An 11,182-nucleotide genomic window follows, 5' to 3' on the forward strand; every position below is an offset into this window, starting at 1 on the left:
GCATGGTAGATCTTCATGAACAAGGTTGGTGACTACTGCTTTATAGATAACCGAAACAGTTGCGATATACACACTCTCCACTTTCTCCACTTTTCGATTTCTGGGAAATCGAATCTTAAATGTACAGGAACTCACTCCTTATTTGTTCAACCGTAGTCTGGGTACGCCCCCGCGAACAATGCCCCCGTCTCGGATAACAACGGGTCAGTGAGGGAAAAGCATCGGACCCGCCTGCTCGACAACACTTTCGTTGAGGGAATGCAAGAACAGGATTCGCGACAACTTGCGCCCAGTTCAGAGCAGGATAACTTTAGGAGGGAGAACATGCAAAACCCCGCGGAAGGCATGGCGATGCAGCCCCACAGCTACGAGCGACTGAAAGATTCGAGGGATGCCAACAATGCGGTGCGGTTTGTCCCAATTCCGCCACCTCGGGACCACGTTCTCTGGTCTCTGTTCAACTTATTCTACATGAACGCGTTTTGCCTTGGATTTGTGGCCCTTTACTTCTCAATAAAGGTGAGAACGACCGATGCCACTCAATTTCTTTCACATATTTATAATTTCTCAGCTCACTTACTTTAAAAGGTCCACCACGTCATTCGATACCCCACCCTCCAATGAAAATAAACTGGGACAGTGTTCTAAACGGATTACATAAGTAAGCTATTTCGGACATTGGTTCTGCCTGTGATGTGATCGGCCCTATTTATTGCGCATTTTAAAATTATGGGGTACAATGTAGATTGTTTTAAAATATCGCAAATCAACGAGCTCAAACTGAGCAAAGCTGCCTGTAGAATAAACAAACATACAGATCGCGCAAAAACGCAGGCCATTAAGTGTGAAATCAAAAATGGCATCTGCCATAAAACCATAGTAAATACATCAGATGAAGACTATTTTGGTCGCGAAAAGTAGCACGATTCAGTATTTAAAATGTAGCCTACTTTTATCTGTATTTTTATTGTTGCCCTGCGAAAACTTGTGATATTTCGTTCTCGGTATTTCAACTGTACACGCTCATTCAGTGCATATCTCGCTGCTTGCTTCTTTGTTTTTTGTTTTGTTTTTTTTTCTCTTTTTTTTGGGCGTTATGATGCAAATGTGGATCGTGAGCAAGTCCCTAACATTTTTTTCTCTCAGTCCAGAGACCGGAAAGTGGTCGGCGACATGGAAGGGGCGCGAGAATACGGGTCCACCGCGCGCTGCCTCAACATCGTGGCGCTCTGTCTCTCCCTGCTGTTCTTCCTCATCATTATCATCATGCTTGCTGTCAGCGCTTACGCCCTGAAACAAACCGTGTCAGATATGTTGAACAGGGGTTAACGGACATAATTTGGTCATAAGATGCTTCGTTCCGTTTCGTTAATTACCTTTTTCCTTTGCATTGTAACACTGCTACCTATTTCTATTTTCCTATGCACTTGTCTTGGTGACATAAAAAAATATATATATATATATAAAACATATTGGTTAATATTCTTTGCTATTATTGAGATACACATTTTCATATAATGTTACTGTTTAAACCAAGATGGCCAATGTGTACAATATTTTTCTAAGATATTAAAGTGTTGTAGAAAAAGATTGACTACTGTCTTGACTTGATTGATTTTTGTAAAACTGATGGTAAAGGGCATGTGTTCTCAGCATGGCAGTTACCAGCTCACTTCAAGTCTTGGTGATGCTGACCCAAAGGCCTACACACTGCACTGTTACACCAGCCAATGCTAAATGGCTGTCCTGCCCTTTTAGAGACCTGTCCACCAGCAGCTGGTGCTCAGTGTTGCCTGGATACTTGCTATCCAGAGCCGGTCCAATCCATTACACAACCTTCACCCACCTAAGTACACAGAGGCTCAGAAAGGAGCAGGAGGAACCACACACCAGGATGGATAACGCCAAGAACAGCTACCTGGCAGATTGCACTCACCAGCTGCACAAGGAAACTTATCGGTCAACACAGAAATGTAGTAAAACATTTCCCGATTGAACGTGCCCTAGTTTTTGCATTTTGCTGCATTGGGATTTGTGAGCCAGAGCTGATCTCTGGCCTAGACAGCACAGGTTCCTGAAACACAGTGCCATGGAGAACCCCCAAAATACACCAAAAGGCGGAAGTATCTGAGAGGTGAAGGAAACATGTGTAGTCTGACCAATGCTACTGGAGCAGGGTTAATTTAATTTTGTTCTCGTTTATCTGACTCCAAAAGATAAGTTCAAGTGCTCCTCTGTTCTAACAGTTCAACAAAAGGAAATGAAAATGTCTGCCAAGTGTGGCTCTGTACGATCGCTATCTATCTATGTCAATGCGGACGTGCCTGTGGCCTGTATAGCCTACAATGATACACTTATGTATCTTCTGACCGCACTGGTGTATAGGCGAGTGACTATGGGGTGCAGGTATCCTAGGTTGTCTATGTCTGTTAGGACTCTAAACTGCTAAGTGTGCAGTTGTGCAAGTCAAGAGGATGCAGGTTCAAATTAATATAATTGATTAAACAATGTGCATTGCAGAAATAGAATTACAATGTGTTACAAGAATTACAAGATGTTGGAATGGCTATATGCGAGTGGTGCGCAGGAGGTCGTATTAGTGAGTCTCCTCTATACATCCAGGGTTTACAGGAAAAACAACAAATCATCCAATAAAGAGTCATAAGACGATGGTAACAACAATGGCTATTATGTTATGTTAATGATGTTATCTCTGTATGTCGATGCAGACTAAAAACACACCTTTTCAAACTATACCTTAGTCCTCCCTCTTCATTTCCACCCCCCCCCCCTTTCCGTAATCCCTCTTGTCTAACCCCCAACAAAAAGAATTATAAAATAAAAATAAAATTGCACTTACCATGACTGTATTTTTGTTTAGAACAGCCCTTCATGTGTATTTTACTAGTTATGGATGTGATGCTTTAAATTGTGGAAGAACATTTATAAGTCGCTTTGGATTAAAAGCATCTGCCAAAAATAAAATCATAATGATAAACTAGCAGTCTGCTGCTGAAGTCGGTACACACACACATGTCAGATAAGATAGGATTGAGCCAATTCTTTAATTAAGACCAGAAGTTGGCACAAAATCTTGAAACGGATCGGCCCTTGTTGTGCACCCCTGAATTAGACAATCAATTGATGTCTGTTTTACCCTCTAAAAGCCACATTATGTCACGAAATTGCCGCGAATACCCGACAAAATAAATGTTATATAAGTTTGGTTGGTGTGTCTGCTTCAAAGCCCAGTCTTCTCAGGCGCCAAAGCAGAAAACCGTACCTACGTAAGTTAGTCCGCCCATAGGCCAGCGGCTCTCAAACTCGGTCCTGGGGACACCCTGTATGTGCTGGTTTTCATTCCAACCACAACAGCAACCCCATATTTTTCTCAATTAGATACTTGTCATGTTTTGAGGGATTATTTACCCTCTTAGGCCACATTATGTCTAAAATTGGTATGCGTGGCATAATTAATAAATCTCATGCTCATATTGTCCTTACTGTGCTATATTGCAAACAATTGCATGAAATCAGGAAACGTATATTTTTTAGCTGATCAAATTAAAGCGCGGTTGATCTCCAGCAACAAGGTTGGTTACCGTTGCTTTGTAGGGAAGCGAAATAGTTGCAATATACACACTCTCCACTTCCCCACATTTTAGCTGGGAAATTGAAACTTAAAATTACTGTGAGGAACTTTTTGTTGAAGCGTACTCTGGGCACGCCCCGCAGACAATGCCCCCAGTCTCCGATACCTTGATTTCTGAGCGAAAAGCATCGGACCTGCCTGCTCGACAACGCTTTCTTTCAGGGAGTGCAGTTCAGTTCAGGATAACTTTAGGAAGGAGAACATGCAAAACCCAGTGGAAGGCATGCCGATGCAGTCCGACGGCTACGAGCGACTGGAAGATACAAGGGAAACGGCGATGACGAACAATGCGGTGCGGTTTGTCCAGATTCCGCCACCTCGGGACCACGTTCTCTGGTCCCTGTTTAACTTATTCTACATGAACGCGTGTTGCCTTGGATTTGGGGCTCTTTACTTCTCAATAAAGGTGAGCACGACCGATGCCACTCAGTTTCTTTCAAATATTTAAAGCTGTTTATTTCTCAACTCTCTCTTTCAAAACTCAGCTACGTCATTCGATACCCCACCCTCCAATGAGAATTAAACTGGGACAGCGTTCTGAACGGCTCACTCAATATTTTACAAGTTATCAATTTCGGGCATTGCGTTTGCCCGTGATGGGATCGGCACTATTGATTGCGCATTTTAAAATGATGGGGTAAAATGAAGATTAATTTTTAAATGATGAGGATGCCGTAATGTTTTTTCTTGCCCTCGAAGACACCATTATTAATATTATTCGGCACTGAATTTGTCACTGAAAGAAGTTTAGTTTTCCAGGGACTTCTAATATGGAAAGAAGTCTCTCCACTGGCAAGATTGAATAGCATCTTGTAACGCCCATCTTGTTGCTTGCCAGTTTTTTTTTGTGTTTTTTTTGGGGGGGGTTTTTGTGCTTTTTTGGGGGGCGTTGAGGTGCATATGTGGATCGTGACTAATTCCGTAATTCCCTATTTCTCTCAGTCCAGAGACCGGAAAGTGGTCGGCGACATGGAAGGCGCGCGAGAATACGGGTCCACCGCGCGCTGCCTCAACATCGTGGCGCTCTGTCTCTCCCTGCTTTTCTTCGCCATCGTCATCATCTGCTTGCTGTGGACGTATTCTTAATATTGTTTGCTATTAGTTTTTATTACACATTTTCAAATAGTGTAACTGAGATGGCTAATGTGTACAATATATATATATTTTTTAAAAGGTTGACTACAGTCCTTATTTGATTGTATTTTTGTACAGCTGATGGTTCTCAGCATGGCAGTTACCAGCTCACTTCAAGTCTTGGTGATGCTGACCCAAAGGCCTACACAATGCACTGTTACACCAGCCAATGCTAAATGGCTGTCCTGCCCTTTTCGAGACTTGGCCACCAGCTGCTGGTGCTCACTGTTGCCTGGATACTGGCATGCCACTGTTGAAACGTGTGGCTATTTGAGTTACTGTCACCTTCCTATCGGCCCTTCTCCTCTGTCCTCTCTCATTAACATGGTGTTTTCGCCCACAGAACTGCCACTCACTGGGTGTTTTTTTGCACCATTTACTGTAAATTCTTGTGTGTGACCAAATCCCAGGAGACCAGCAGTCCAACCACTATTCCGCAATAAAAGTCACATCCATGTTGATACTGGTCTTGGTCTGAACAACATCTTGACCGTGTCTGCATGCTTTTATACACTGAGTTTCTGCCACATGATTGTTTGTTATTTGCTGGTGTACAGGTCTATGTAATGAAGTGGTCACTGAGTGTATACACAGACACATAATTAAAACCACCTGCTTTAAACGATATAAACTTGTCTATCAACACTTAATATTTCATTATATGATCTCTGTACTTGTATAACCAGATAATCATATGTGAATTGCATTAAAAAGTTCAAGTTTTAATCTGAAATCTTGTCAGCTCATTGGGGGGAGGGGGTACATTGTTTTGTTATTTAAATATCTTGCTTCGTACAGGTGTTCATGATCGCGTCTATCTTAATAGGTGCTCCAGGACCTGTAGAATTTTTTAAAGAATAAAGACCACCTGCCATATTTAACAATAAATGGGATCTATTCCTACATCAGTTCCACCGCATGCAGTACCACGTAATTCCAATGAAGGGTGAAACTGATGTAGGATTAGATGCATTTCTAAATATGGCAGGTGGTTTTTCATATATTAAAAATTCTACAGGATTCGGGACAGAGGAACCAATCGCAGACTCAGGGATTACGTGAATAAGGCAGACTTTAATGGCAAAGGGCAGATCCAAAAAGTTGTCAAAAAACAGGCAACGGTCGGAATCCAAACAGACAGGCACATGCAGGGCAGGCAGAGCAAAGTCGGGAAACAGGCAAAAACCAGGAAGTTCAAACAAGCAGAGGTAAAAAGACAAAGACAAAAATCCAACAGTCAGCTGCTGTCAAGGCTGTATACTTGGACAGAACTTTAATGATCAGAGGGATATAGTAGTGTGGATAAACACTGATCAGCCACAACCTGATAAAAAATTATTTAAACCGTATAAACTTGTCTATAAACACTTAAAATGTAATTATATGATATGAGTAGCCGCTTATAGAAGTACACAGAAGTGAATTGCACTTTTTGGTATGTACTGGTGTTCGTGACGATGTCTACCTTAACAAATGCTCCAGGAGCGGTAGCATTATTCAGTGTCATTCTTATTCCCTCTATTGGAATTACATGGTACTGCACGTGCTGAAACTGATGTAGGAATAGATCCCATGCATTTTTTAATATGGCAGGGGGTCTTTATTCTTTTTAAATATAAAAGTGTTTACAGGTCCTGGAGCACCTGTTAAGATAGACGTGAACGCCAGCACGAACCAAGATATTGAAATAACAAAACAATTCACCCCCTCCCCCCAATGAGCTCACAAGATTTTCATTTAAAACTTTTTTGTGCAATTCGCGTATGACTATCTGGTAAGTATACAGATCATATAATGAAATATTAAGTGTTGATAGACAAGTTTATACAGTTTAAAGCCTTTTTAATCAGCCAAGCTCCTCTCGGTTGTAATGAAAGATAAGGTTTTGTCACGTTTCATGCTTGTCACATCATGTTTCATGTTTAGTTATTATCTTATTTTATTGTCATGTCACGTATTATGTTAGTCTAGTGTCGGCACGTTCTTATGTTTTTATTTCTTGTTACGTTTCGTTTTCATGTCATGTTACGTTTCATGTTTAGTTCTTTTTACGATGTATTTTCTAGTCTTGTTATGTCACGTTATATCGTTTATTCATGTCACAGTTTTTAAACTTGTTATGTCACGATTTATGTTTGTTTCAGGTTATGTTGTTCCGTTCATTGATTAGCATACACTTCTTCCTGTCTTTCTGCAAACCTTGCATTCATGCTCTCCCTTTCTATCACTCACGCTTCGTTAATTGTTTCAATTTCCCTTGTCTTCTTACTAATCTACTCACGTTAGATCAGAATTGGGTAATACTAACATTCTAACCATGTGTTCATGTTTACCATACGTTTCTTGTGCATGTCATTTACTAATTTACTGACGCTAGGGCAGGATAGGTTTATTACTAACGATTACTAATTATCTTGTTAACTTGTCAATCCTCCACACCTGATTTCCATTCGCATGCTGCTCTCAAGATAATGGTCTGCACCTGTCTACACCTGCATAAAGCTCAGTGTTCTTATCATTTCTTTGTGAAATTATTGTCTCCTGTTCGTCGTGCACGGTTGAGTGGTTTTTGGCAAGCCATTGTTTACCCGTTATGATCCAAGACTGTGTACTGACCAAAGTTAATGACTTCTATTTTGTTGACCACTGCCTGCCTGTACCATGAAATTTTGCCTGTTGTCTTTGTGCTTTGTACTTCGGTCTTGATTCTTGCACCTCCTTCGACTACGAGCCTGCCTGCCGTCCGTCTGCATTACTGCAGCTGACCGCTTTCCTGGTAACGGGACTATCGGCAATCGGCATGATGTACCGATTACGAGACTGCCTTCTCCCTCGGTACTGTACTTTGGTTTTGGCTGGATTTCACGTGTATGAACTTTGCTTGTTTTCTACTACGCTCATTGGCCATTCCTTTAATAAAGCCCGGATGGGACTTTATCACATCTCTGTTGTCTGAGTCGTGCATTTTGGGTCCAACTCCCACGCATCCATCTCAGGTTTAACATCAAGACATTAGTTTACTCTTCAAACTGCCCGAATCCGGTGGTTAAACCTTCCTATACAGGCATAAGGCGGAGCTTCTGTTTAGAACGAAGCATGGCCAAGGGAGTGGGGTTTAAGCAGCTTTGGCACTGTCTGTTGCCAGTCACCAAATGAGGGTGTTATTTTTATTTACTTTCTTGCATATATACGTAGTGCCTGAAACTGCAATTTGCCTAATAACTGTTATTTATGCAGTGCACAACGCTTTTTTTTTTATTTGATAACGATAATCTTGATCCTCGGTATTCAAAATAATTCGAGTGCACTGCTGGCCACTTCTATTTGTCCGTTATTTTACACGGCGGTCCCACCGAATGATTGATCCTGTTAAATTTGTTTCTCATTCAATTTAACGAAAAAAATAAAAGTGCTGTACAGAAGAAAGAATGACGCAATATAATAAAACACAGAATGTCATTTGTATTTGGTCCGAAATCTATTTAAAAAGACGAGAATTCGCCTGTTAACTTTTGGTTATTTCATGGATAATATCCTCTAAAACAGGCAACTGATTACATTTGGATTTTAAGAGGGCCCAATAGGCTATTCTGTTACATTACATTACACTCAGTGATCACTTTATTTGGTAGACCTGCACACCAGCAAATATCAGACAATCATGTAACAGAAACTGAAAACATAAAAGCATGCAGATATGGTCAATAGGTTCCGTTTTTGTTCATCCCAAAACTCAAAATAGGGATATTACTTTTCTTACGGAATAGTGGTTGGTGCCACAGGGGGAATCTTAGTCTGTCTGCTTAACTGCTAATCTCGGATTTACACACACACACACACACACACACACACACACACAAACACACACAGACACGCACTACTTTACAGTAAATGGTGCCGTTCTGTGGGCAAACCCCCCCCCCCCCCCCCCCCGTTTCCGATACCTGTGGGTTCGTGAGTGAAAAGCATCGGACAGACCTCGACAACATTTTCTTTCGTGGACTGCAAGAACACAATTCGTGATAACTTGCGCCCAGTTCAGAACAACGTACCGATGGAAGCGCCGATGACCAACAATGCGGCGAGATTTGCCTCGATTCCGCCACCTCGGGACCATGTTCTCTGGTCCCTGTTCAACTTCTTCTACATGAACGTGTGTTGCCTTGGATTTGGGGCTCTTTACTTCTCAATAAAGGTGAGCACGACCCGATGCCACTCCGTTTCTCTCAGATATTTTTTTTTCCTCAACTCACTTACTCTTTCAAAGCTCTACCCCATCATTCTGAATATCGAACTTGCCTACTCAATAGTAGGGTATACTCGTGATGGGATTGGCCCTGTTGATTGCGTATTTATAAATGATGGGGTCCAATTGTGGGATAAAATGTATCTGAATTTTAAAATGCTGTGGATGCCGTAATGTTTATTCTTGTACTCGAAGATCGTCAATATTTACCTTTTCGCCACTGAACTTGTCAGTAAAAGAAGTTGAGTTTTGCAGGGACTTCTAATCTGGAAATAAAATTTAGTCACTCCACTGTCAAGAGTGAATAGCATTGTGGTAACGCGTTGTGGGTTTGCAAACATCTTTCACACAACTAAATTAATTTACTGGATTACTGACAGCGCATCTCTAAGCGCTTCACGCGGTTAAAAGCAAAGAAGCAAAGCTGCCTGTAGAATAAATAACCATACAGATCACGCATACAGAAACGTAGTCCACCGTGAAACCTAAAATATAATATACTTTAAAAACGACAGTAAATCCATCAAATGACGACAGTCTGTTCTGTTTTGGTCGCAATTTAAAAGTGGCGCGGTTCAGTAGCTATTTAAAATGTACCTACTATTTATGTCGAAGGTTGTGATATTTCTTTAGTTTTACAACAACATGAACTGATCAGGACAGTAGTCAACTTTTTTTTCTTTAATATTATACATTATACATGTACAGTATAAATGTTTAAGCAGTTTAAACAGTAACATTATATGAAAATGTCAATTTCTTAATAATAGCAAAGAATATTAAGCAAAATTTTGATTTATTTTTCCATAATGCAAATGGAAAAATACAAATTGGTAGCAGGGCTTTCTTTCTCAGCATTTCATCTGTACGCGCTCAAGCAGCGCATATCTCGTTGCCTGTTTTTTGAGGTGCATATGTGGATAGTGAGTAAGTCCCTAACATTTCTTTCTTTCAGGCCAGAGACCGAAAAGTGGTCGGCGACATAGAAGGGGCGCGAGGATACGGGTCCAAAGCGCGCTGCTTAAACATCGTGGCGCTCTGTCTCTCCCTGCTGTTCTTCATCATCATCATCATCGTGCTTGCAGCGGGAACTGCGACCGCTGCTAATGCCATTAATATCCGTAGGAATTAACGGACACAATTTTGTCATAAGGTGCTTCGTTCCTTAATTGCCTCTTTCGTCCCCATTAAAGCCCTGCTACCAATTTGTATTTTACCATTTGCATTAAGAAAAAATGAATAAAAATTTTGCTTAATATTCTTTGCTATTATTAAGAAATTGACATTTTCATATAATGTTCCTGTTTAAACTGCTTAAACATGTATACAATGTTTCTATAATATTAAAGTGTTGTAGAAAAAAAAAACTGATCAGTTCATGTTGTTGTAAAATTAATGATAAAAAGTGTGGGAAAGAAACACGCAGAATAGCATTTGTATTCGCTAATAAATATATTTAAAAGGATTTGAATTCACCTGTTCCAAAACTTCAAAAGTCATGTACCTTAACCACTACGCTACAGGCCACCCTGTAATCATTAATCATTGTGAAAGGACGTTTACAAAAAAAAAAAGGTAACAAACAAAACCTGCACTGTGCCAAAGTTTAAAAATGTAATTATTGTTAAAAATCTGGGATTGCTGTTGTTGGAATGAAAACCAATTTACATAGGGGGACCGAGTTTGAGAAACACTGAGCATGTAGACATGGTTCGTTGTTGCTCAGACCAAACCTCAAAATAGGGAAGAAATGCGATGAAAGTGACTTTGATTGAGGAATAGTGGTTGGTGCCAGAGGGGGAAGTTCAGTCTCTCCAAAACTGCTGTTCTCCTGGAATTTACGCACACAGACACCCATGCACACACACACACACACACACACACACACACACACACACACACACACACACACACACACATACCAGTATAAATGTACAGAGAAAATGTCTATAAACCAACTCCGAGAAGGAATGCGCACTTGGTCAAAGTTGTGCAGAGAGAAGATCTTTTAAAATAATAACTTTCTTGCATGTTTCAATAGGGGGCAGTATTGGATAATGAAAACCTTGGTCCTCGATATTGTGTATAATGCGAATGTACTGTGGGTGAAAGAAACACAGAATGACAATTATATTTATTATGAAATCTAT

At 40.7% G+C, this 11,182-nt stretch overlaps 3 protein-coding genes across 3 annotated transcripts; all 3 read left to right on the forward strand.

Annotated features, from left to right (window-relative positions):
* LOC133111526 (interferon-induced transmembrane protein 3-like) lies at nucleotides 1–1,588 on the forward strand. Its single transcript, XM_061221958.1, has 3 exons — nucleotides 1–24; nucleotides 157–519; nucleotides 1,147–1,588. Exons 1-3 carry the CDS (start codon nucleotides 16–18, stop codon nucleotides 1,327–1,329), a joined length of 555 nt encoding a protein of 184 aa, XP_061077942.1. The 5' UTR covers nucleotides 1–15; the 3' UTR covers nucleotides 1,330–1,588.
* A 2,084-nt stretch (nucleotides 1,589–3,672) lies between these two features.
* Nucleotides 3,673–5,512, forward strand: LOC133111527 (dispanin subfamily A member 2b-like). The gene is made up of 2 exons (XM_061221959.1): nucleotides 3,673–4,058; nucleotides 4,595–5,512. Exons 1-2 carry the CDS (start codon nucleotides 3,855–3,857, stop codon nucleotides 4,736–4,738), a joined length of 348 nt encoding a protein of 115 aa, XP_061077943.1. The 5' UTR covers nucleotides 3,673–3,854; the 3' UTR covers nucleotides 4,739–5,512.
* Nucleotides 5,513–8,764: 3,252 nt separating this feature from the next.
* LOC133111529 (dispanin subfamily A member 2b-like) lies at nucleotides 8,765–10,253 on the forward strand. Its single transcript, XM_061221960.1, has 2 exons — nucleotides 8,765–8,981; nucleotides 9,988–10,253. The coding sequence occupies exons 1-2, from the start codon at nucleotides 8,841–8,843 to the stop codon at nucleotides 10,162–10,164; spliced, it is 318 nt and encodes a 105-aa protein (XP_061077944.1). The 5' UTR covers nucleotides 8,765–8,840; the 3' UTR covers nucleotides 10,165–10,253.
* Nucleotides 10,254–11,182: the final 929 nt, after the last annotated feature.

This window comes from Conger conger, chromosome 15 (genome assembly GCF_963514075.1).
Source record: "Conger conger chromosome 15, fConCon1.1, whole genome shotgun sequence".
NCBI lineage: Eukaryota > Metazoa > Chordata > Actinopteri > Anguilliformes > Congridae > Conger > Conger conger.